This window comes from Marmota flaviventris, chromosome 10 (genome assembly GCF_047511675.1).
Source record: "Marmota flaviventris isolate mMarFla1 chromosome 10, mMarFla1.hap1, whole genome shotgun sequence".
NCBI classification, from domain to species: Eukaryota; Metazoa; Chordata; class Mammalia; order Rodentia; family Sciuridae; genus Marmota; species Marmota flaviventris.
In genome coordinates, this window is record NC_092507.1 from 29,701,618 (window position 1) to 29,728,885 (window position 27,268).

The window sequence follows — 27,268 nt, forward strand, 5'->3', positions numbered from 1 at the left end:
CTCCAAAAAACTTAGTTTCTTAAAACAGCAATCATTTAGTTAGCTCATTTTGGGCTGGCTCAGCTGAGTGGCTCTCGTCTTGCCTGTCCTATGCATAGCTGTGTACAGCCCCCAGGTGGGCAGGCAACTGGCTGATCCCAATGGCATCACTCATGAATCTGACACTTGGCTAGGGTGACAGGGTACAAGGCCATGTGTCCTTATCATCCAGTAGCCTTCGCAAAGTATCTGTGTTCTACAAGCAGCAAGAAAAAGCAAATCCTGTGCACAAGTACTTTTTTCTGCTGCTGTTAGATGTATTGATGTGCCATTGTCAAAGCAAGTCACATGAGATGCCCCAGCTTCAAGGGAAGGAGACAGATTTCACTTCTTGATGAGAGAGAGGGGAGTTGTAAAATATTAGGACCGTCCCTCCAACCTATAATCTGTCACAACATAAAAGAATACACTGCTTGTTTTCATGAAAGGGTAGAAGAGGAAATAAACTGTTATCTCTGTTTTTATTCTAAGTCATCTCTTTGACCATTTTGTAATCATATCAATGAACTGAAACACTGATTCACTTAACCTATAAGCTTTTCACGGAATATACCTCACAGCCAAGTGCTGTCACTAGTCAGAAGTCAAGAGGAAAGAGCAGTGATTTCTGATGGTGAAACAGGCTAATTTTCTATAGAGTTTAGTAGGTTTTATGGCTATCATCACCAACATTTTACTGACATGTTTTTTTATGCCTTCCTATTTGTATTTCTGTGGCCTCTGTTATGAACTATCCCTAGTCCAGTAGAGTGTAATCAACTTTGCTAAGCTTGGCCCAGTAGGATTTTTTCCTCAGTTAATATCTCGGTGTTCTGGTGTACTGAGCACAAGCTGCCACTCTCTTATGTTCCCACAGTTCTTCAGTGATGCCCGAGACCTGGAGTCATTCTTGAGGAACCTCCAAGACTCCATCAAACGAAAATATTCCTGTGACCACAACACCAGTTTATCCCGCCTTGAGGACTTACTCCAGGACTCCATGGTGGGTGTTGTCTCAGTGGGGATGGTTACTCTGAGAAACCGAATAAACTGTATCAGCTGTTGCTGTTTATATCCTTGAAAGCTCCAGGGCAGTGAGTCATTCTTATTATACAGTTTGGCTCACATTCAAAGAGAGTTTAATCAATTTTGTTCTGTCTCTTTTACTTTTGTTTCCTTAAAGAAGTTACTAATGAGATTTCTTTGGGTACTCACTAATGTGAAGGCCTAGTTACCTCCCTTGAGCCACTCAGGGCTCTTCATATTTTGTTTGCATTGTTTCTGTTTTAATGCAATAGATAGAACCAAGGATGAAATACAGAGCATAGGTAGCAGGTTTGAAGGGTATTAGCAGGTATCAAATTTAGTGTGAGTTTTTTTGCTTTTGTTTTTGTTTTTGTACTGGGAATTGAACTTGGGGCACTATACCACTGAAACAGGGTCTGACTAAGTTAACTAGGCTGACCTTGAACTTGCAGTCCTCCGTCTCAGCCTTCTGAGTAGCTGGGATTACAGGCATGCACTACTGCACCTGGCTCAAATTTGTTTTTACTCTTCTTACATAAACAGGAATTAAAAAAAAGTTGGAGTGGGGGAAGAAATAGACTTGAATCAAATTTTTCTCCTTGGTTAATTTCTTTTGGTAATGATGAGGTGTTAGAAAATTGCTTTTAATTAAGACAAATTTTAAAATCTCATTTAGATGTATGCCGTATTTATCCAATTTATTTATGTAGCAATATTAACTTTTAAGAAATAGTTTTAGATTTAGTATTTAATCTAAGTCAATTTTATATTCATTGTTTTCCAATGAATTATTCCTTCAGGAGAACTGGTTATAAAATCAGTAGCAGAACTACTTATATTTACTGAATACATTACATAGAAGGCAAAACAGGGCTCAAATTACATTTCAAATTAAAATAGTAGAAGTGTATATTCAATAAGGAAATCACTTTTCCTATGTGAGAAGCTAAAGGATTCTCACATTTCAGTAGAAAAATTCTAAATGAGAGAACTAGAATAACCCAAATTAGCTTTTTTGTTTTGTTTCTGTGGGTGAGATTTGGGTGTTTGTGAACATTAGTTTAGGTTTTTTTTGTTTTGTTTTGTTTTGCTTGGTGGTTGTACTGAGGTTTGATCTCAGGGCCTTGTGCATGCTAGGTAAGCATTTTACCATTAAGCTACCTCCCCAGTCCAAATTTTTTAAAAAATGCTTTCAAATATAGTAGTAAACCTTTACATTCAGTGCTTCACTAGGGCAATAGAATGTTAATTTAATTAATTTGGAATGAAGGAGAAAAGCCTGACTTTTCGGTTGTTTTTAAAAATGTTTCTCAGAGGTACTCCAGTTATGAAGGAGGAATATAATCCCTGGCTATTATGTCCTCCCTTCCACAGAGTACCTTCCTGTCATAGGGTAACTCCTCTGCAATTGTCATATCTTCTCTTCTCGAGGGTCGCTGCTCTGTTCCCTCCTCTCCAGGTCAGGGGCATCGGGTTGGCGGCGTCATCGGGGCATGGAGTCACCTGGGTCTGCTCCTCAGCTTGTCCGTCAGGTTCGGGAGCATCTGTCCTGGCTTCTGGTTCTTTTCAGAACTTTTACCACGCTGAGCACTTGATCTCTGGAGCTTGAGATGTTTGGCTGTGGGTTAGACAGAAATTGACATCTTTATTGCAAGGAAACTGGAATGGGTAGACCAGCTCTCAAGTATGGAAGTATGGCTGTCTCCCTGATGTATTCCATTCCTCTTTCTTAACTAATAAGTTAAAGTTGTATTTCTTCCAATCATGCTCCCGGGGACAGGCACAGGTAGTTTGTTTAAGCATTTCTTTTTCTTTACATGCATATTCTTAATTCTCAAATGACATTTCTTAACATTATTAACTCTTTCATCACATCTATATCCATCCTAAGAAAGCCCTCTTTTGGGGACTTTTATGCCTCACAATGGGCTTGAAACATCCTGCTTAATAGATAAAGGTTATCATTTACTCTCTAATGGAATTGGTCGTAGATTACTACCAATTTTGTTGACAAGAAGTTCATTAGCTTTTAAGATAATTGGATTTGCAGAGATTTGACTTTCAACTTTGCATGATACTTCATTCAAACCAGTCAGATTTACATGAATATAGCATGGCAAGATACTAAAAGGTAAACCCTAAATCATTTATCATAATGCTTTTACCAACAGTATTTATTTGTTGGTTCAAGATCTAAGATCTTTCTCTAGAAAGCTTAATTCAATTTGAAAAAAGGAAATACTTGAAGTAGAGCTTGGGAGATAGAAATATTTAAAATTAAAAATTAAAATTTAAATTTAAAATTTTAAATAGCTTAACTATCTTCTCCTAAGCAAAAAAGGGAAGAACTGGTTTCTACTGATGAGAAAATGAATAATAATAATGATATGGTTCTTATTATTATTGTTTTTAACTTCTACACTTTCTGAACTGTATTTAGGGGAATCCTTTATTAGCTGTTTAGCCTTATTTTGGCTGCAGGAGGTTTATTTTTGTTTTTGTTTTGTTTTTTTGCATGTGGCTTTGGGGTCATTGAAAAGGGTACAGGGAGAAAGCTACCATTTAGAGTATAGAAGTACTTGATAAAAGACAGAAACATTATTTTCTTTTTTCTTTATCTTTGTCTAAATCTTTATCTAAGATGGCTCCACCAAGGATCCCTACTTAACTGAGAAATGACATTCTCTTAGGGAGTGGAGCAGTGAGTTTTCATTATTGTCTTAGTGACCCTAAGTAGCAACAATAATGTCCTTTTGATTTTCTTCTCATTTTGTAGGATGAAAAGGAGCAGCTTATCCAGTCCAAGAGCTCGGTTGCCAGTCTTGTTGGAAGATCAAAAACCATTGTTCAGCTAAAGCCACGCAGTCCAGACCATATGCTAAAGAGCACCATTTCTGTGAAGGCCATCTGTGACTATCGGCAGATTGAGGTGAAGGGATGGAAAGTTTACCTCTAGGGCTCAGAGGGAAGGAGAGAAGGGAACTCTTTAGTTAGGATTATGATTATAGGGAGACATCAAGATATTGAAATGTTAAAATTAGAATTTAAATATGCTCAAATCCCCATCATCCCCTCCCAAAAAAATAGACCTCACCTCCACAATCTTAATCTGTTACGACCCTTGGTGATTGGTACCATCATCGATCTAGTTGCCAGAGAATTGACAGAAGTGGGACTTTATGATACCTGGGAGTTATTCCCACAGATAGTGGGACAACCAAATCAATATTAAGTTGTAAATATCTCCTAAGTACACATCTTTCTGTCCCTGCTGCTACTGAGTTTCTTTCACTTTGGTTGTCATATCAGCATCCTTATTTTGTACATTACCTCTCTAGTCAAAACTGGGCCATGTCCTCTGTACTGTTCCTGTGTAAACTGTATTTATCACATAATATTGTTACTTTCTACTATACCAGAGTGTGTGGAATACAAAGCATGTTTGTCTGCTTACCATTGTGTTACTTTATCTCAGCAGGCACTCGTAGTTATACAAAAGAAAGAATGAATAAAAGAGTAGGACTGCATTTTTCAGTGTCACAGCATTTCTGTCTCTAAAAAAGGGATAATAATGTTGATTACTTTTCTCTCAAGAGATAGACTTGATAATTCCACAATGCTAAAATATTTTCAGGAGTCAGAGTAGAATGATAGGAAAGGAAGAGAAGAAAGTATCTCAAAGCAAGTTGTGATTATTCATGTTCAATTAATTTCTACTTGAATGGTGTTTAGTACAGAGATTACTCTTGAGAGTCTTATAGACTCCTTATACCATCATACTCTATTACTTGACATATAATAGACATTTGATAAATATTTGTTTCCTTGATTTATTTGTTGAGTTGTGGATTTATATAATCAGGACCCCTAAGTGAAAGCAGTTTTTAAGCAGATTTTTCTTCTTAAGGATTTCATAGCCTTGGAATCAGATAGCAGGTAATAATGGGCCATTGGTTTCTCCACTAGCAATAACTTGTGACTTTGTCTCTCAGATCACTATTTGTAAGAATGATGAGTGTGTGCTTGAAGATAATTCTCAGCGGACCAAATGGAAGGTGATCAGCCCCACGGGGAATGAGGCGATGGTGCCCTCAGTCTGCTTCCTCATACCCCCACCCAATAAGGATGCCATTGAGATGGCCAGCAGGTAACTGTGCTCAGCTGCTACTCAGTGCCACCACCTCAGCTCTTTGACCTAGCTGAATTGATGTAAGGATGAACTCATGTTTGTGATCTTGAACAGAGCAACCAAATTGTAAAGGTTCTTCTAGTAAAGACCTCCTTTTAGGAATATCAAGTCTCACATTGCAGCCACAGTAGATCTTCAATAAATCCTTTTGCTCAGTTGAATTATATTCAGTGATATTTCCTTTTAAAAGAATTCTTGGTTATAAACAGCTTAATCTCAGAGAACTGATTTTCTCAATGACAGCAAATTTATGTTCTATGAAAGTAATATATGTATATAGTTTAGAAAGTTGGATTATACTATATAGCTTATTATAATAAAAACTACTGGGTACCCCTGTAGTTCCAGCTACTTGGGGGCTGAAGTGGGGGGGATCACTCGAAATGAAGAGTTTGATTCTGGTTTGGGCAGCATAGCAAGACCCCCATCTCTTAAGCAAACAACAACAACAAAAACTAGTGATAACCCCCGCTTCCAGAATTGCACTTTGCAGAGTCAACTATTTTAAATTCTTTTGGCAGATTTTTCTGTTTTAACTCCAAATTTCTGAATAATGTGATTATTTTTCCCTGCTATTTCCTGATTTTTTTTCAACTTCTTACTCTAGAAAATTAACATTTAGCTTTCTCTATACTCACATGCATATATACTTCCCCTTTCCTTGTCTTCCAGATGTAATTAGGAGCTATTTTGTGAAGCAGTCCTGCCTCACCTCTCTGAACTTATCCCCTGTCTTGAGCCTTGCTTGTACTCAGCTGTGGTCATTCTGCTGAGCTCTGTTTCTCAAACACAGAAAACATAGTCTTGCCTCAGGACCTTTGCACTTCTTCCTTCCTCCACATGTTTATATGATTCCCTCTCTTATTTCATTTGGTTAATCTTATTGCCCTTGTCACTGCTGTCCCCATTTTCATTTTGTCTTTTATTCATCTTTAATGTTCTTCAGAACAGTTAATACTGCCTAGGAGATTATATATGTGTTATTGCCTCTCTCTTATTAGAAGTTTTTGTTTTATTTACCTCTGTATCTTTAACATCTAGAGAATCATTTCTGGCACAAAGTAGGTACTCAGTAAATGGTTGTTGAATGAAAGAATGAATGACTAGGTAAGTGTATATATATATATATATATGTGTGTGTGTGTGTGTGTGTGTGTGAATAAATTGTTTATGTTTTCTTGAGTAAGGTAATAAATTTTTTTGGTTTGTTTACTTGTCCATTTGCATATTATGGTTATCTTCAAAGCCTTCCCTTTTATTGCAAAAGGCCTTTAATATGGCCAAACACCACAGGCATTTTCATTTTTCTCTTTTTTTAATTTAATTTATTTTTTTAGAGAGAGAGAGAGAGAGAGAATTTTTTAATATTTATTTTTTAGTTTTACCGCGGACACAACATCTTTGTTTGTATGTGGTGCTGAGGATCGAACCTGGGCCGCACGCATGTCAGGCGAGCGCGCTACTGCTTGAGCCACATCCCCAGCCCAATTTAATTTAATTTAATTTTTTTAACCTTTATTTTATTCATTTATTTTTTATGTGATACTAAGGATCCATCCCAGTGCTTCGCACTTGATAGGCGAATGCTCTGCTGCTGAGCCACAACCCCAGCCCGCATTTTTATCTTAGAAACAGTCTGCACATGTTCTATAGGCCTGATTCAGAATTGCCTCTAGCATTTCACTTCACCTTCACTTGAGGATTCACTTCACCTTTCTATGTTAGACCACTGATTCCTAGATTCCAGGTCTTAATGTACTGGTTCACTGCCTATTTTAGTGAAGTACATTTTCTAGAAGCTAACTGAAAAAGATTGCATGGGAGGTAAATTTTTTGAGTCCTCTCATATCTGAAATTGCCTTTCTTCTCCCTTAATAGTTATTGGTCATATATATATAATTGTTTTGGAAATTATTTTCACTCTGAACTTTGAAGACATTGCCTTACTGGTTTTTGTTGTTGTTGTTTATTTGTTTGTTATGCTCCAGGGATTCTGAGATGTACAGAGCCATTTTCATTTTTTATAACCCCCACCCTTTTTTAAGGTTTACATAATAGTAAAGTTCATTTTTTGTAGTGAGCAGCAGAATTACTAGTTTTGACAAACGCATATGATAATATACTCTATCATCATTATGATGCAGGATAGTTTGATATCTTTATGTTTCAAATGAAATCTTTATTTTCTGGGAAAACTTTAGACTCTTTGTTTCTAATCTGTGAAAAGCTGAATGTGCTGGCCTGTATTTATAATCCCGGCTACTCAAAGGCAAGAAGATCTTGAGTTTGAGCCCAGCCTGGGCAATTTAGTCAGACCCTAAGTCAAAATAAAATAAAAACTGAAAAAAGAGAAGAAAAGAAAAAGTTTGTTTCTAATCTGTGGGTTAGCCTCTTCACATTCTAATGAACATAATGAACATAAACGAGAAATTTTTCGTTCAGATCTTGGAAGTTTTTCTCTATTTCTTTAATTATTTCATTCTCTGTTGTTTTTATTTTCTCTATTCAAGAATTCCCATTTGGCTGGGCACAGTGGCACATGCCTGTCATCCTAGTGACTCGGGAGGCTGTGACAAGATAGTGGGTTCAAAGCCAGCCTCAGCAACTTAGTGAGGCCCTAAGCAACTCAGTGAGACCCTGTCCTAAATAAAATACAAAAAAAGGGTTAGGGATATGGCTCAGTGGTTAAGCACCTCTGCGTTCAGTCCCTGGTACCAAAACAAAACAAAAATAACTCCCATTTATCAGTATTGGACCTTTTGAGCTGATTTTCTAATGTTCTCCTGTTTTCAACTTTTTTTCCTTGTATTTTTATTCTTCTTTGAAGATTTCCTGAATTTGACTGAAATTTCAGTGGGATTTTTGCAGAAAGGGAAGATAGAAAAATGGATTTTATGTCTCTTATTTCTCACATTTAACTGATATGTTAGCTTCTTGTTTTCCATCCTATTATTTGTCTTACATTTTCTTCTCAGGTTAATGAAATTCAAGGTAACTGTGTGTAAGTGTGTCTGTATCTGTTTGCAAGCCTTCTAGAAATTAAGATTGAATGCCTAAAAAAACAAAAACAAAAAACAAAAAAACCTTGGGGCTGGGGCTGGGGCTCAGCAGTAGCACAATTGCTTATCATGTGTAAGGCACTGGGTTTGATTTTTTTCAGCACCACATATAAATAAATAAAATAAAGGTCTATCAACAACTAAAAAAAAATTTTTTTTAAAGACCCTCAAGCCCCACATTCTGCAGTTTCCTTTTATATGAACTTCTAAAGCTGCTATTATTTTTAAAATATTTTAGCACTTCTGTAAATATGTAGAACATAACAAATCAGTTTTTAAGCATTGATGTCATCATTTTTCAACAATTCCAAATGGGTCATTTGGTCTATACTTTTCTCTATTATTGTTCTCCCTGTTTATTTCTTCCCTTTAGCTTCTTGTAATCGTGTTACATTCAGATAACATTTGTGAGACTGCTAAATAGTACTGTAAAAAATCCATATGGAAGATCCCAATATAATTCTAAAGATTCCTGTTCCATACCTGGTAGTGCACACCTATAATCCCAGACTGCTTGGAAGGCTGTAATAGGAAGTTCAAGGCCAATCTGAGCACTTAAAAGCTTTTAAAAAAGGGTTGGGGCTATAGCTCAGTGGTTGGGAACTTTCCTAGCATGTGCAAGGTGCTGGGTTCTTTGCCAGTATTGAGGGAAAAAATAAAATAAAAGATTCCTATATTGTCAGTACTTCTGGCCTTTCTTTGCCCAATTTATAAGCTTAGCTCTTCTAAACCAATCACATTTTTCTTTAGGAGGTCTCTAATGCAGAGCTCAAGTTTTTCAGAAGCTATAATCAGGTTCTGTGTTGTTTCTAGGGTGGAACAATCTTATCAGAAGGTGATGGCCCTTTGGCACCAGCTACATGTGAACACCAAAAGCCTTATCTCCTGGAACTATCTGCGGAAGGACCTTGATCTTATACAGACCTGGAACCTAGAAAAGGTGATTGTGAATGTTGCCTCAGGCCACATCCTATTCCTTTTTCCAAAAGGAGTTTTTTTCATTAATGGAGACTTCTCCCCAGCCAAATGGAGTAAAGTAGAATCAGAGATACTATTTCATGTTAGTGACCCTAGGGTCTTAGGAACTAGAATTAGCAGTTTGAATGGTTGGGGATTTCCTGATGAAATGAACTGACAAGACAATTATTATATATGTCCAGTGGGGCACAAGGGGTGCTTCTGGGGTACTAGTAATATTCTGTTTCTTCATCTAAATGCTGGTTACATGGATGAATTCAGTTTGTGTAAATCAAACTGTTTATGATTTGTGCTCTGTTTTGTATACATGTTAGACTTTAATAAAAAGGGGGAAGAGAGAAAGTATTATGTGCCCACTCTGTTGAAAGTTCTTTTGGCTGCTTCTCTCTAGCTTCGGTCTTTAGCACCAGGAGAGTGCCACCAGACTATGAAGAACCTCGAGGCTCACTATGAAGATTTTCTGCAGGACAGTCGTGACTCTGCACTCTTCTCAGTGGCTGATCGCTTACGGTTGGAAGAGGAAGTAGAAGCTTGTAAAACCCATTTTCAGCACCTGATGAAGTCCATGGAGAATGGTGTGTGTGCTAGGAAGAGGGAAGAATGGTGGTATGAGAGCCCTGAAGGATGCTGCTGGTCCCTTTGTATAAATTAGATTGAGAACACCTTATAGAGATGAATTTTCAAAATCAAATTGTGAAAGCTGATATTTTGGTTGTTTTTGCTAACCAACTTCTCACATTTCCTTCTGAATATAACATATTTGGATTCTTAAAGATCAGAATATAATGCATGGACTTTAGGATCAGGCTGAAAGTTCCCTAAATAGGATTTTGCTTTAGGGGAGCATGCTGGTGCATTCCTGCAATCCCAGCTACTTGGGAGGCTGAGGAAGAAGGATTGCAAGTTCAAGCCTTGCCTGGGCAATGTAGCAAGAACCTGCCCCAAAACAGAATTAGGAAAGAGTTGTCAGGGTGTAACTCCGTGGTAGAGCATTTACCTAGCATGTGTGAGGCCCTGGGTTCAATCCCCAGTACTGTCAAAAATGAATTAATAATGGATGTCTGATCTGCCAGAGCCAGTGGTGTTCTCAGGTTTGTTGATCTCTCATGGGGGACTCAGTGGTCTTCTATGCTTGTGCATTCACAGAGGACAAAGAGGAGACTGCGGCCAAGATATACATCTCAGAGCTGAAGAATATCCGGCTACGCTTGGAGGAGTGTGAACAGAGGTTGGTCAAACGAATTCAGTCTCCAGCCAGCTCTAGGACTGACAGAGATGCCCGGCAGGACATTGCATTAAGGATTGCAGAGCAAGAGGTAAGCCTGGGGAGAAAGGTCAGTATTGGGGCAAAGTAAATGCTTTCATAATGAATTGGGTGGCAAGAGTATAGATCCTAATAAGTCCATAGATTCATGACAGTTCTACTCAGGAATTCTTCCCTACAGCGTTTTTCCTATGGAGAAGCACGGTTTTGGCCTCAACTGTATTGCTGACTTGATTAGTTTCATATAGACTTGAGAAGACAAATGGGCTGGTAAATTGTTCTAAGTATTACATGTGGGCTACATAACATTTTTAAATTGCTTAGTAGAGATGCTGCTCTCTCTTCTATCCCATGTGTGCCTATGTTTCTTTCTATGTCATGGTTACCGTCAATCATAGGAGTCAGTAAATATAAGGAAAGAATTCAGATTCTAGTGTGGTCTCTGATGCACCCTCTCTTGAGTGATTTTGAGAAAGTTAACTTGAATCCTTCCTTTTTATAAAATGAAAATAATGTATGCTTAACAGCTTTTTTGAAAGTTAAGTAGTAAGTGCATATAATGAGCTAGGAAAGTAAAATGCTATAAGAATGTAGGATAGAATTCTTGAAATAAAATTAGCAAATATTAATTGTTTTAAGTCCTCTGAGCATGCAAACAAAAGTAAGTCTAAAGAAGAAGAAAAGGATGGAGTTACAATTACTGACTTCAAAGAAAGAGATGTCCTAAGTTATTAACTCGTGCATTTCTCAATTTTCCAGCTAACGTTGCTACAGGAATTTAGAGTATTACTAGAACATTTCTATTTGGAATGGTATGAGAGAGCTCTGTGAAAACTAAGAATTTGAAGCTTAAAGGGAATGGCAGGAAATGGCTAATAAGGAGTGATTTTTCTTACCTTTCTCAGTTATTCCTAACCTTGAAGAGGAGGATAAGAGAACCATATGATTTTTTTACTGCTGAGAAAGATGTAATGTGTCTATATGAGACATATCATATAAGCTTATAATCCTCATGTGGAAGCTTTTTACTTTCCCGTGGAGTCATCCCAAATCTATTTGTTTCTGAAAAATGCTAAGAAATAAAAATCAATATTCAGCTTTATTTCTAATAGACCTGGGTTTTTTTTTAAAAGCTTTTCATTTTGGATTTCAGATATACAGAAAAGTTTTATTCTCATACAGCCTTCAACTAAATTCCCCAGCTGTTAACATTTTTCTTCATTTTTACCATTTTCTTCTATGCATGTATACATAATAATGTTCTTTTCTTCTTTTTTTATCTTGAAATTAAATTCTGGACATGGTGCTTCTTTATCCTTGATACTTGAGTGTGCATTTCCAAAACACAAGGGCAGTCACTTATATAACCATGCAAATTAAATTACGATATGGACATTAATATAATACTGTTTTACAAGTTCAGACCTCAGTAAAATTTCAGGTGACCCAATAAAACCCATGTTTTCTTCTCCCTTCAAAAAGAATATTTTGCCCAAGATTTTATCCAGAATCACACTTGGATTTAGTTGCTCAGTCTCTTTAGATTTCTTTAGCTTGAAACAGGTTTTCATCACCTTTCCATGACCTGGAAATTCTTGAAGAGTGCAAACCTTTTATTCTGCAGAATAAATGTATAGACTATTTGTCTTTCCATTGTGTTTATCTGAGTCCTCCTTATGATTAGGCTTAGGTTATACATTTTTTTTGCAGGAATACCACAGAAGTGATACTATGTTCATGGCGAGTAAGTGTATTATATCATGAGGCCTGTGATGTAAATTCTTCCCATTACCATTGCCGTTACCTTTGATCTCTTGTTAGTATTTTCCCCTTGGTAATTACTAAGTAACTTATGGGGATACTTATGGGGGTATATGGGGTGGATACTTTGAAGTGGTGTGCATATTCTGTTTTTCATCAAACCTTGATCAACTAGTTGTAGCATCAATTGGTGAGTCTTGACTGAATCAGTTCTTAGTATCACAAGAACTTGCCAAAAGCTGATTTTCTAATTCTGTCACTCCTTTAAGAACTTTCCATTATGTTGAAAGGAAAGAACTTTCTCCTTCTTCCCTCCTACCTCCTTTTTTCGTTACTTATTAATGTCAGTCAGTACTCACGGATTCTTACTAAGTAGTCTGTAATTTGTTTCTATCACTTTTTTCTTTTTCCTTTTTTCTATACTGGGGATTGAACCTAGGGGGATTTTAATACTGAGCTGTATCCCCAATCCTTCTTATTTTTCATTTGAGACAGGGCCTTGCTAAGTTACTGGAAGCTGCTCAAACTTGTGATTCTTCTGCCTTAGCCTCTGAGTTGCTAGGATTTTTCTCCAGCTGGGGAACTTATAAGCATGTACCTCCATACCCAGCCTATTTACATTTCTTTTGATGCTCAAATTTTAACAAATTTAGTCAATGGGAACCCCTTAAAGCTGACTCCGATGGCTTTTTATCATGCCCCCTTCATTCTTTGAGCATTTTCTTTTTTTTTTTTATTTATTATTTTTTTTTTAATTTTTATTGTTGGTTGTTCAAAATATTACATAGTTCTTGATATATCATATTTCACACTTTGATTCAAGTGAGTTATGAACTCCCATTTTTACCCTGTATACAGATTGCAGAATCACATCAGTTACACATCCATTGATTTACATATTGCCATACTAGTGTCTGTTGTATTCTGCTGCCTTTCCTATCCTCTACTATCCCCCCCTTTTTCTTTCTTTTTAAAAAAAATTTTTTTTTTAGTTGTCAATCGAACTTTATTTTATTTATTGATATGTAGTATTGAGAATCGAATCCAGTGCCTCACATAGGCTAGGCAAGCACTCTGCCATTGAGCCACAACCTCAGCCCTTGAGCATTTTCTTTTTGAACAAACAAAATATTTCTGGTTCTTGACTTTGCCACACCCAACCCAGGAATCAACTATTTCTCCAAGGAGTTCTGCTGCTTTTGGATGGACAATGGTCTTTAGAAAAAAGAGTGGTTTGCTAAATGTACTCATAGTGTGTCATTGCTTATACATCTGTTCAGATGTATTACCAATACATATGTGCATTTGAATGTGGAAATATGTTATATATGTTTATGCCCATATATGTAAGAAAGCACATATAAATCAATATGTTTATTGATCAGTGCCATACATACATTATACACACACATGCACAAACATGGATTTGTATTATCTCTCTTTATCCAATTCTACACCATTAGCACAAGACCTATTTTAATCTCTTTCCAAATGTGTAACTCCCTTCTTCAAGACTGAAAACCTGCTTCGTATTACCCAAAATGTACTTACTTATTGCTCAGTTCTCTCATTTGCATATAATAGTTTCAGGATTGCTAACTCATACTACTGCATAAACAAACCTATTAAACTAGAGTTCAGCATTTATTTATAGTTCTTTTTCCATCAAGCCTGAAGATATATCTACAGTCCAGATACTATGTTCAGAAATTCCTTGTACATGTTCTTGCCTCTTCTCCCTCTTCAGTGATTTTTATCTGTCTCATTTTAGGAACTCTCTGCCTGCCCCATCCTTCCTTATTTTTTTTATAAGAATATAAAAACAACTGTTTCATAGTTTATTCAACCATTCTATTTATGGGCATTTTGGCAAGTTCTAATTTTTGCTATTAAAATAAGGACTTCTTTCTAACTTCTTTGTTCATTTCTGTCTCCATCTTTGTTGTGTGTCTTGTTCCTTACAGCACACCCAAGAGGATTTGCAGCAACTTAGATCTGACTTGGATGCTGTTTCTATGAAATGCAACAGCTTTCTCCATCAGTCTCCATCTAGTTCAAGTGTCCCTACTTTGCGTTCTGAACTGAATTTGCTTGTTGAGAAGATGGACCATGTCCATAGTCTCTCCACTGTCTATTTGAATAAGTAAGTGAACTGAGGTTATGGTTTATCAAAAGGGCAATGGTTTCCACTGGGATAAAAAGGAAGAGGGCCTAGAGTGTTTCATGAATAACCTAGAAAGACTGCAGATCTTAAAGAGTATGAATCTGTGATGAGACGTCTTGGCTTTAATTCCTAGTGAGACAGAGGAGATTCCCTTGGACTGCATTAAACAAATGCCAGTGATATGGATTAGGAGTTAATTTGTGGTGTTAGGACTGTTCTGTACTTCATTTCTCTTGGGTTAAATACTTCTGAAAGTAACACAAACTTTAAGAGGAGAGGGCTGGGGTTGTAGCTCAGTTGGTAGAGTGCTTGTCTTACATGCACAAGGCCCTGGGTTCAATCCCCAACACCACACACACACACACACACACACAAAGACAGAGGAGGGGGGGAGGGGGAGAAAGACTAAACAATTTTTTTTTTTTAAGATAGAGAAGAGAGAGAGAGAGAGAGAGATAAATTTTTAATATTTATTTTTCAGTTTTCGGTGGACACAACATCTTTATTTTTATGTGGTGCTGAGGATCGAACCCAGCACCCCGCGCATGCCAGTAGAGCACGTTACCGCTTGAGCCACTTCCCAAACCCAAGACTAAACAATTTTTTAAAAACCCTTTTAGCTAAACGAGATATTGTGTGGAAGTTTTTCCCCTAATATTCCATTCCTACCTGTTACTTTTAGGAGTGACAGATCTTAGACACTTTGATGTCAAGTGGGTTTCTGGCCTCAAGTCTTCTCTCCATGAGTCTTCCACATGTGTCCATGTCCCAGTGTCACTGAGAACTTTATTTTGAATTGGCTTAACCTGGCATTTTACCATAGTTCCTTGTTTTTGCAAAAAAACCTCTAATAATGGTGAAATTGATTTGTGAAGTTATATTTTGTGAACCTGTGTATAACCCTTTAGGTATATAATCCAGGTCTTAAAATTCATGGGCTGGTAAAGGAAAGTGATTTTTTTTCCTACCACAGATTAAAGACAATTGATGTTATAGTGCGTAGCATACAGGATGCTGAACTCTTGGTCAAAGGTTATGAAATCAAGCTGAGTCAAGAAGAAGCAGTGCCAGCAGATCTCGTAGCTCTGGAGTCCCATCGGTCTACATTACGGGTTAGTTACTCTGGTTTCTTAGGAGGCTGATTTAACATATCCATTGCTTTGTGTTAGCAGCAAAATACAATTTTGGATGGCATGACACTGATTTAAGTTTGTATTTGAACTAGGCAGAATATCACATTTAATATATTTTACAAGGTATTTAGAAAAGAAAGGACTAAAAAATATGTCTAGCTAGAAAGAATAGAGGAAAGACTGTGCCTTTCAACTTATTTTTTTCCCTTTTTCTCCCAATAAGATAAAGATTTAATTGAATACAACCAATGGTTATGATGTAAGTTTGTAAAGCACTTAACTGTTACCTCATTTGGTTCTCACAAGCCACTCTGGGAAGGATTTTTATCTCTATATACAGATGAGAAAACCAAGATATAGATTGGCTAAATGACTTATCTTGCTTTCATAGCTTTTAAATAGTAAAGACAGGCTTCAAACAAAAGTTCTTTGCATTTTCTTCATATGGTATACTTGTGACTGGCCTCCCTGGGAAAGCTAAGACCATGACCTGTGTAGGCATTTCTGGCACAACCCTCTTGGGTCTAGTTTCTGAGTGACACATTTACTCTTGAGTCCACTGTAGACAGTGTCCTTGTTTCCTACTTTGTCTGAATCTTTTTTTGTTTTACATGGGAAATATCTAGCCTGTTTCTGTGCATATATTTTAATAGCACTGGCTTAATGATGTGAAGGACAAGAATTCGGTATTCTCAGTCTTGGATGAGGAAATCACCAAGGCCAAGGGAGTGGCAGAGCAGCTGAGTCGTCTGACACCAGAGCGAAACCTGGATTTGGAGCGCTATCAGGAAAAAGGCTCCCAATTGCAGGAGCGTTGGCACCGTGTCATTGCTCAGTTGGAGACCCGGTGAGTGGCAGCCCACCTTTTTCTTCTATTAGGACAGGGACTAGAGCTTAAACAGAAATAGAGTTATAGCTGTACATTCATTTTTACAGGCAGGAATTGGTAGGGAGGGGCAGAAATTTAAAAACATGAGTTCTAAACAAGGTAAGTGACAGAAAATGGGGCCCATCAACCCCAAGGCAGACTTGAGGCTTGCTTTTGGCTTAGCAGTAATGATGCTATTAGCAGTGCCTCTTTTATGCTCCATATTTTATATCTTCTTAAGACATTAAATAGAACTTTTTATAGTATAAACTTAAAAGGTCATACACTGATCTTTTCTGAAGGGCAGAACTTAGGTCCTGGATCTTGTTTTGTTATCTTTGAATGCAAATATGAGCCATTTTTCATAGTGGATGGAGCTTTGCAGAATTTCTTGCTTCCATCACAGTTGCCAATTGAGTAGTTTTTATTTCTGTTATCAGATAACTAATTAAGTCAGAATACTGTCAGTCTGAGGCTAAGCTGGTGTTTTAGTCAGGTTTTTTGCTGCTGTGACTAAAAAATCTGACCAGAACAATTTTAAAGGAGGAAAAGTTTATTTGAGGACTCATGGTTTCAGAGGTCTCAGTCCATAGAATGCTGGCTCCATTCTTCAGGGCTCTAGGCAAGGCTGAACATCATGGCAGGAGAGTGTGGCGGAGGGAGCCAGCTCACATGGTGATCAGAAAGCAGAGAGAGAGGTCTCCATTTGCCAGATACAAATATATAACCAAAAACCCCACCCCAATTCCTACCTCCTCCAGCCACACTCTACCACTTCAGTTACCACTTAGTTAATCTCTTTCAGGATTAATTCACTGATTGTGTTAAGGCTCTTGTAACCCATTTCTTTTCTGAACCTTCTTGTGTTGTCTTGCATAGGAATTTTCAGGGGACACCACATCTAAACCATAACAGCTGAGTAGGGGAATATGTGGGGAGAGGAGTTTAGCAATTCCAGCATGTTTGGATTGATTCTCTCTACTCAAATTAGTATCTATCCCAAGGCTGATTAGATTAACAGAAGTGAATAGTGACTACTATTTTCATTTCTCTCCACTTTCTGCCCCAGAAAATTATAATGATTCATAAATCATAGCTGTGGTATTCTTTTTTTTTAATAGCCATGGTATTGTTGCAGGCACTATGTCCTGAGGTATATAAATATATGTCCAGTTATTAACTTTCTTGCAATCTAGGTAAAAAATTTGACATTGTTTATCTTGTGATGCCAGATCACAAGGGCAAGTAGGAAAAAATAGGTTTTCTTTAAGTCACTCACCTTTAAGTCACTGGGTACATGCATAGGTATCATACAGCCTTGAATCATTTATTCCCATAAAGGAAGTTGCATCCAACTATCGGCCTGAGCAAAGAAGGGAATTGCCTTATGTACTGTATTGTCGTTTATATTAAGGTGTGTGATAGAAGTTTCCCTTTGTTCCTCCAGCCAATCTGAACTAGAAAGTATCCAGGAAGTTCTAGGAGATTACAGAGCCTGCCATGGAACTCTCATCAAATGGATCGAGGAAACTACTGCCCAGCAGGAAATGATGAAGCCAGGTCAGGCAGAAGATAGCAGAGTACTGTCGGAACAGCTCAGCCAGCAAACGGTGAGTGTGGTCATAGCATGGAAGCTGCAGGGTGAAAAGTTAGCACATTATAACAGAAGATGATTTTCTAGCAATTAAAGTCTCCCTCAAAGGGAAAGGCATTCTTATACCTCTCTTCTTAGAGAGAGGTTCAAACAGATGGTCTCAAGGTACTGGTTTTAGGCCACCAGAACCTGTTTGGTACCTTCAGTCCTAAATTTCTATGGCTGTATGTTGAAATCATTAGGTGGACAGATTGAATAATTCCATTCTGCTTCTTGATATTACATTTTATTTTACTGGGGGAGGGGTGTTTGAAAACACCCTAGGAGACTTGTGATTGGAAGAAAATTATTTCATTTAAAGAATTTTTTGGGGGGCTGGGGATGTGGCTCAAGCGGTAGCGTGCTCGCCTGGCATGCATGCGGCCCAGGTTCAATCCTCAGCACCACATACAAACAAAGATGTTGTGTCCGCCGAAAACTAAAAAATAAATATTGAGAATTCTCTCTCTCTCTCTCTAAAAAAAAAAAAAGAAAGAATTTTTTGGTTGTTTTGTTTTTTGGTGTTTTGTTTTGCAATATGGTTAAAAGGAAAAGGTCTAGAGTTACTTTGCCTGGACTTCACTCCTGGCTCATCAACCTGTTACCTAGGAAAATTAGTCACCTCTCAGTACTCTAATTCTTCTTCTTCTTCTTCCTCCTCTTCTTTTTTTTTTTTTTTTTTTTTTTTAAGAGAGAGAGAGAGAATTTTAATATATATATATTTTTTTTTTAGTTTTCGGCAGACACAACATTTTTGTTTGTATGTGGTGCTGAGGATCGAACCCGGGCCACACGCATGCCAGGCGAGCACGCTACTGCTTGAGCCACATCCCCAGCCCCAGTACTCTACTTTTTTATCCATAAAATGGATGTAGTTCATTATTAATTTAACCTACTTTATAAAGTTCTGGTTAAGATTAAATGAAGTGATATATGTAAAATACTAAGAACAGTGGTTCTCAAAGTATGAACTCTAAACCAGCAGCATCAGCATCACCTGGGAATATGTTAGAAATACAGGTTCTAACTCCAGACTTACTGAATTTGAAACTTTGGGGGTGAGACCCAGTAATCTGTGTTTTAACTACCCTATTAATGATTCTGATATAATTCAGTTTTGAAAACTACCGCCTTAGAACATAGTAAATGTTCAGCTGATCCAATGATGATAATGATAGTGATAATGTGTTATTTTGCTTCCTAGGATCTGTTTGCAGAAATTGAGAGAAATCAGATAAAACTGGACCAATGTCAAAAATTTTCCCAGCAGTACTCCACTATAGTAAAGGTAATTGTGCCACATCCTAAAAGGAACATAAGTAATCTCCAGGAAAATCTGCATCGTCACTCTACGTTCTGTTTTCATACAAATTAAGCAGAGTTCTCCTGCTAGAGACTGACACTACCCTTCCGAGAGGGCCACAAGCCTCTTAAACTTATGACACACGAACAGTATTTGAGTTTTTTCTTCAAAATGCTTCTCACTTGTCTTGTCTAGCTCAAGAAATAGTGTCTCTATTTTTTCTAGTTATTGAGGCAAAAACCCCAAGAGTCACCCGTAATTCTTCTTTTCTTTAAACTTTATGCTCAGTCTGTGAACGGGTTCTTTATTGTTTTTTTTCCTCCAAATTTGTCCTGAATCTGACTACCTTTCATTTTATCCTGTCTTTCCCTAATTCACATGGAAGTGTATGCTTCCTTAGAACACTATAGTACTATGAGCCAAACTCTTGCTTCTGCTCCTGCCTTCACAAGCTGTTTTCCCACAAGAAGTTGGACTCACCATTTTAGAACATATTGCATGTCACTGAATCTCAGACACCATAAATTATAAATTATACCCTAATTTTATACATACCAAAATAAAGAGAAGCTGCCAATTATATGACATGCCATTTTTTGTAAGATATATTCAAATTTTATTTTTTTAGTACTAGGGATTGAACCTGGGGTGCCTAACCACTGAGCCCACATCCCCAACACCCCCCCCCCCTTTTTTTTCAGGGCTAAGGGCTAAACTCAGGGCCTGTGTGTATAGGCATGCACTCTGCCACTGAGCTAAATCCCCAGCCTCCCCAGCTCTTTTTATTTAATTTTCAAATTTTGAAATAGGTTGTCACTAAGTTGTTTAGGACCTCTGCCTCCCAAGTCACTGGGATTACAGGCATGTACCACCACACCTAGCTATATTCAAATTTTAGAGAAGCTAAAATGGTGGGGTATATACCTTAGAATAGATGAATTATGATATATCAAGTCATGTCACTTCTTAAAATTGTCTAATATCTTCATATTATATTCATAATAAAATTCTAAACTATATATAATTTGTAAGGCCCTAATCTGGCCCCTCCCTGTTTCTCTGACATCATTATTAAAGAGAAACAAACTTTTAAGATTATTATATATTTACTTGTTTATATGTGACTTCTCACTAGGTTGTAAGTTCTAAGGGAACAAGGTTTTTTTCCTGACTTACTCTCCACTGTGTGTATTACACTCAAAGCACTGGTAGGTATGTAGGAGATGTTCAACATTCCTTTAGTTAATAAGAGAAAACTTGTTATCAAAAAGAGTTGAGTTAAAATCCTGACATCACCATTTTCCAGAGTTGAGACTTTATGTTGCTCTATTTATGAGAACAACAGCTACCTCACTGAGTGATTATAAAGTTTAAATGAGATAATCGGTATATAGGACAAGGTCTCAAAGTACATTCATTAAATGGCAACAACTGCTTTTTATTATTAATACTAATTCATTACTACTATTTTTTTTTTTAATGTGGTGCTGAGGATCGAACCCAAGGCCTTGTATGCGCTAGGCGAGTGCTCTACCGCTGATCCACAACCCCAGCCCCTCATTACTACTATTATATTTTATCGATTCCTTAAGGATCTCATTCCATATTTTTTTTCCATCTAAGATTTTTCTACTAAGTAGATAAGAGGAGCAGGACTTTCTGGGCATAGAAACTCCATCAAAGGGAGAAGTTATCTGAGGTAATAGCAAGTATTCTAGTATAGGTAGAAAACGTTGTACATGTAGTTCAGTGGTAAAAGTACACTGGGGTTCAAACCTAATACTAGGGGGAGGAGGGGGAAGAAGAAAGAAAAAACATGGTACGTGAAGAACAGTGACCATAGAAGATGAGTAAGGAGGTTGTCATCACCTGTGAAAGGCCTTGTTCAGCTCTTTTGGCTTTCTTTTCTTTTCTTGTTCAAAATGTTGTCTTTGAGTCAGTAGTCTCAGCATCACCTGGGAGATTGTCAAAAATACAGACTCTCAGACCTACTGAATCAGATTCTGCATTTTAATGAGGTCCGTGTATGCTTTGTATGCATGTTGTTGCTTGCAAAGCTTCTGCTCTAGGTCACTGAAAGCTTTTAATAAGAGGAACAGTGTGGTCATCTTTGTGTGTTAGAAAAGGTATTCTGGTGGCAGGAGGAAAAATAAATAAGTAGAGTACTGCCCCCATCCATGTGAGAGATGAAGACAGCCTGGACTAGGGCAGTACTCCCAGGGCTGCAGAGGAATCAGAATAGCATGATGAAGCAAGAAAAGCGTGGATTTGGGATTAGAAGACAGTGACTCTAATCAGATCAGCTGCTAATGCACTGAGTTAATTAGAGAAATTCACTCCCCTCCTTGGGCTTTAAGTCCCTCATGAATGAGATGAAATGGTTGGTCATCACAAATTACAGACTCAGGATTTGGCAAGCTATGGCCATGGGCTAAATCTAGCCTCCATACCAGTTTTTATGTAGCCTATGAGAAATGGTTGGGAGAAAAAAAATCAAAAGAATAAAAATATATCATGCAATGTCCATAAGTAGAATTTTATTGTCACATAGCCACATTCTTTCATTTACATAGTCTATGGCTACATTCATATAACAGTAGCAGTTGAGGAGCTGTGTCAGATAGTATGGTCCCAGTGTTTTCTATCTGGCGCTTTATAGGAAAAGTTTGCTAACATCTGGTCTGAATGATCACCAAAACATCTTTCAGCTATAAAAGGATGTGATTCTATTGCATGGTATGTGTGAGCTATAAAACCCTAAGTAAATGAAATGAAATATATTCTCTCTCAGGACTATGAATTGCAACTGATGACTTACAAGGCCTTTGTGGAATCACAGCAGAAATCTCCTGGTAAACGCCGTCGCATGCTTTCCTCTTCAGATGCCATCACACAAGAGGTAAATGGGTGGGGCAAGGAAATATGCCACTCTCTTCCATTAGAAAGCATGCATTTGTTTAAGGCTTGAAGTTTAATTTAGGATTCACCTTTCTGTTGAGCATGTGACTCAAAGAAAACTTCACCTTATTTTTAACTATTGAAATTTGCTTTTCTGTGCTTTTCTAGCATGTGCAAGGCCCTGGGTTCAATCCTCAGCACCACATAAAAATAAATAAATAAAATGAAGATATTGTGTCCAATTAAAAAATAAATATTAAAAAAAAGAAAAAAAAGAAATTTGCTTTTCAGGCAAATAATTTATTTAAATTGTTCTTTTTAACTGCAGTTTATGGACTTGAGGACTCGCTACACAGCATTGGTGACCTTAACAACTCAGCATGTAAAATACATCAGTGATGCACTCCGACGATTGGAAGAGGAGGAGGTGAGAATAATTGGGTCCTAAATAATCTTGAAAGTGCAATTAAATATCCTATGCCTCAGGCTGAGGATTTACCTCAGTGATAGACAAGCCTTATATATGAAAATCTCCAGGTTTGATCTCTGACACTGAAAAAAAAAAATTGCTGTGCCTTATCTGTCAATCAAAACTCAAAGCACATGCACAATCAATTTTCATTATTTGCAGTAGTCATATTAACAAATGCTGAACCATCGCTCCTAGGGGAAGTAGAGGGTTAGGTTCATGTTAGCCTCTGTTCATATTTTTGTCAATAGATCAATATTTAGCTATGTTTTAAAAATCTTTATTTTTTAAAGATTCTTTATTTGATACATATTGTTGATTCACTAACTTTGAATTCATTGCCAGTAGCACTCTTTCTCCATCTGAACAAAGCTTATCCAAAACCTATTTTCTCAATAAGATATATAAGAGCCTTCTTTTGCTTAGGAGCACTAGAAGGTGCTTTAGCACTATCTTATAGCCATTTTAAATAGTGAAATCACTAACAACAACAAAAAAAAGTGAAAAATTTGGCACTAAAAAGGCTGTAAAAAGTACACTGGTTTACAGTATAGCAGCTGAAGCAAGACAAGGTTTTGCCTTTGTTTTTTCTTGGCCATCTGTGTATTATTGGGAATAACCATGAAATCACTGAAAGTACTGTAATGATTTTAGAGTTACAATTGAATTTTAGTGAATAGACAAATAAACAAATGTAAAATTTGTAAATAATGATGACAGATTGTATTGTATCCAGCATCCCCCCCCCTAAATATCTTTATGATGAAAAAGTATGAATAAATAGCTTTAATAAAGTATAATTTGTTAAAGGAATATATTGGGAACATCTATATTTCATACAACAGAATGCTGTGATACTTAAAAATAATGAAATAGATACAAATGATTGACATAGAAAGATATTTATTTTACTCTGTTACACTATATATAACTGATTTCAGTAAAAACCAACTGTATAGCAAAGATACAATATGGCATAGAAACAAGTTTAGAAATATATGTATCAAACTTCTGAGGAAATAGGAGTATATATATGTATATATATACACACACATAGCATATATATGTATATATACAGTAGCACATGCCTATAATTCTAGTGACTTGAGAGACTGAGGCAGGAGGATGATAAGTTGGAGGCCAGCCTCAGCAATTTAATAAGATCCTCAGCAACTTAGTGAGACCCTGTCTCAAAACAAAAAATAAAAAGGGCCGGGCATTGTGGTGGATGCCTGTAATCCCAGCAGCTTTGGGAGGCTGAGGCAGGAGGATCGTGAATTCAAAGCCAGCCTCAGCAACAGCGAGGCACTAAGCAACTCAGTGAGACCCTATCTCTAAATAAAATGCAAAATAGAGCCGGGGATGTGGCTCAGTGGTTGAGTACCCCTGAGTTCAATCCCTGGCACCAAAATAAGTAAATAAATAAATAAGGCTGGGAATGTAGCTCAGTGGTAAAGTATCCTTTGATTAAATCCCCAGTACCACCAAAAAACCAGAAAGTATATATATATTATTAATCTCAGATTTGGTTGAATTTATTATAATAGGTACGTAGTCTTTTTGTAATTACAAAAATCTAGTTCTTTGCAAAATAATTTTCCAAGTTTTCAACTACTTGTAGAAATGGTGTTAAAAACATTGATTGTACTATCTTTCCCTATGTAAATAAGAAAAGCTTCCTTTATTTCCATACCTATCTTGTATAATCTCTGTGGGATTTAATTTCTTCACCTATAAATCTTAGAATTAAGAAAATGTGCAAGATGCTCTATGTAAAAGACAATAGCTTCCCTGTTTTAAGAAATCTGAGATCTGCCAGTCTCAGGAGACATTGACCATGGTATTGATTTCTATTTCTAGAAAGTGGTAGAAGAGGAAAAACAGGAACATGTGGAGAAGGTTAAAGACCTTTTGGGCTGGGTTTCTACCCTAGCAAGGAATACACAAGAAAAAATTACCTCATCCCACACCAAAGAATCAACAGACATTGAAAAAGCAATTTTAGAACAGCAGGTGAGTGGAAGGTCCATCTCTCCTTGCCTAGGTGGAATAATATGCAGTAATGCATAAGAGGAATAACAGGTCATATATGGGGCTTTACAGAAGCAATTGCTACCTGAGGAAGTACTAACTTCCAGGACTTAAGGAAATGTAAGAATTCAATTTATTTCTGGTAATATTACCTGACCTAAGCTGTATCTTTTTCCTAGGATTTTAAAAATTATTTCAAATAATGTTTGACTTTTTAATTCTGTAATTTTGAAGATTTTCTCTATTTTTGCTATCTAGGTCCTGGCAGAAGAGCTGACAACCAAGAAAGAACAAGTTTCTGAGGCCATTAAAACTTCACAGATCTTCTTGGCCAAGCATGGTCATAAGTGAGTGTTAAATGAGAGGCAGTGACACATCTAGGGGATCTGCTCTACCTGGCTGATGTAGGGGTCATGGACAGAATTCAGGCTGGAGAATTCATAGTGGCAGGAGCCAGATTGTGAAGAGGCTTCAGAGGAGGAATTTGCCTTTTACCTTGTCACTTGTGGGGAGAGGTGTTAAACATGTTTCAGTTTGTTTAGTTGCTAAAATAGTTGTGTAAAGAAAAGATTGTTATGGTGCAAGAAGAGAAGATGAGAGGCTAGTTAAGAAGCTGTCGTGGGCTGTGGCCGTGGCTCAATGGTAGCGCACTTGCCTGGCATGTGTGAGGCACTGGGTTCAATTCTTAGCACCACAAATAAATAAACAAAATAAAGGTCTACTAACAACTAAACAAGTATTAAAAAAAAAAAAAAAAGAAGAAGAAGAAGCTGTCTTGATTATGAGGGCAAGAAATGATAAAGACTGGAGAGGAGACAAAGATTCAAGAGATATTAAGGATGGTGAATTTACAGTTTTGATGACACATGAAAATTGTCAGCTCTAACTCCTAGGCTTCTGACTTAGGACATAGGGTCCATGACAATGCTGGTAACCAAGATAGGAAAAGAAGTGGGTTGAAGGAGAAGAGGGTTGCTTCAGTTTTAGACACTGTGAGTGTGAAAAACCTACATGTATTAGGATGTATTAACCACATCAGTCCTTGTCTTATGTAGTTGCACCAAAGAAATCCAATGGCCAGCTGCATGTTTAAGTTGAGAATTAATGACAGAAGTCTAGAGTGACAGAGGTTTCAGTCGTCAGTGTAATAGAAACATAGGGTAGGTCATCCTAAAAGGGGTATCAGGGCTTTCAGGGCTTTGCATCCTGTAAAGGAAGCCTTGAGAAGGAAAAAGAAAACCTTGATGAGTTATACCTCAGAGCACAAGAGAAAAAGAAGCAATCAGAAATCAAGATTGAGAATTACCTATTAAATTTGACAATTTGGAAATTTTTAGCCATTCTGTTGAAAAATTGGGGAATGATGTCAATTTAGTATGATGAGAAACAAATGAGTTGAGGAAGTTGGTGAATGGTAAATTTAGACTATTCTTTGACAGCTTTGCCATATGAAAGGAAAGAATTAATACAAATAATAGGAATGGAATATACAATCAAGAAAGTTTTGTTTTCTTGGATGATAGGAGATACTTTACTCATAGACTGAGTCTCACAGACACAAGAGAGGAGATAATAGGAGATTAGTCCCAGAGGATGTGGGAGAGGTTGAAATTCATCAATGGATGAAAATACAATCTTAATCAAGAGAAGATACAGCTTTTCCTCTGAGGTAGGAGGAATAGGAGATTAATAAGGGTGTGCATAAGGTAATTTTGTCAGGGGTGATTCCAGAAAGTGAGAGATGTAATGGCGCGCGCGTGTGTGTGTGTATTCTTTTTTTTTTTTTAAATAGGAAGAGAGGTTTGATGAAACTAGGGTAGTGCCAAGGCAGAAGGAAGAGGGTTCAGTTAGAAACATTCAAAAATATTGTCAGGGGCTGGGGATGTGGCTCAAGCAGTAGCGCACTCGCCTGGCATGCGTGCGGCTCGGGTTCGATCCTCAGCACCACATACAAACAAAGATGTTGTGTCCGCCAATAACTGAAAAATAAATATTAAAAAATTCTCTCTCTCTCTCTCTCTCTGTTAAAAAAAATATTGTCAGGAAGTATTGAGGACTACTTGGGGTGGGAAATCAAAAGGATCTCTCTATGTAGTTGTGAGATTTTTTTCCTCTTCATCAGATATATTTAGCTTTAGAGCTATGGGAGCAGAGAGTTGTGGTGATTTAATTGATCTGGGTTTGGGGTCTTATTAGATTAGTAAGTGGACAGTACAAGGATTATAAATAAGAAACTAATAAAGAAGATGGGTCTATGGGGTATGAACTCCAAAAAAGTAGTAAAAGCTGAATATAATAGAGAAAACTGATAGATTGATTAAGAGAAAATAGAAGAGTCAAGGAAAGCTTGGGAAATCTCTGAGTTGAAGGATAGTTCTAAGATGAATCAATATAGTTCCTTCTCAGAAATAATGTAGAATGAAAAAACAAGGTGTGGGATTCAACACATTCAAGAAATGATTATCTCTGAAGAG

General features: G+C 37.1%; 1 protein-coding gene across 17 annotated transcripts in view; it reads left to right on the top strand.

Moving 5' to 3' along the window:
• The window catches only part of Macf1 (microtubule actin crosslinking factor 1), a 337,023-nt gene that overhangs the window by 171,772 nt on the left and 137,983 nt on the right, over positions 1-27,268 (top strand). For all 17 annotated transcript variants that reach the window (XM_071617700.1, XM_071617705.1, XM_071617701.1 and 14 more), the window contains 15 exons: positions 896-1,021; positions 3,821-3,973; positions 5,037-5,191; positions 9,106-9,232; positions 9,662-9,845; positions 10,417-10,586; positions 14,260-14,438; positions 15,433-15,571; positions 16,246-16,439; positions 17,908-18,070; positions 19,298-19,381; positions 22,188-22,295; positions 22,623-22,721; positions 24,624-24,776; positions 25,053-25,141. In XM_071617700.1, coding sequence (XP_071473801.1) covers positions 896-1,021; positions 3,821-3,973; positions 5,037-5,191; positions 9,106-9,232; positions 9,662-9,845; positions 10,417-10,586; positions 14,260-14,438; positions 15,433-15,571; positions 16,246-16,439; positions 17,908-18,070; positions 19,298-19,381; positions 22,188-22,295; positions 22,623-22,721; positions 24,624-24,776; positions 25,053-25,141 — 2,123 coding nt within the window. The remainder of the gene's footprint in view (positions 1-895; positions 1,022-3,820; positions 3,974-5,036; positions 5,192-9,105; positions 9,233-9,661; positions 9,846-10,416; positions 10,587-14,259; positions 14,439-15,432; positions 15,572-16,245; positions 16,440-17,907; positions 18,071-19,297; positions 19,382-22,187; positions 22,296-22,622; positions 22,722-24,623; positions 24,777-25,052; positions 25,142-27,268) is intronic.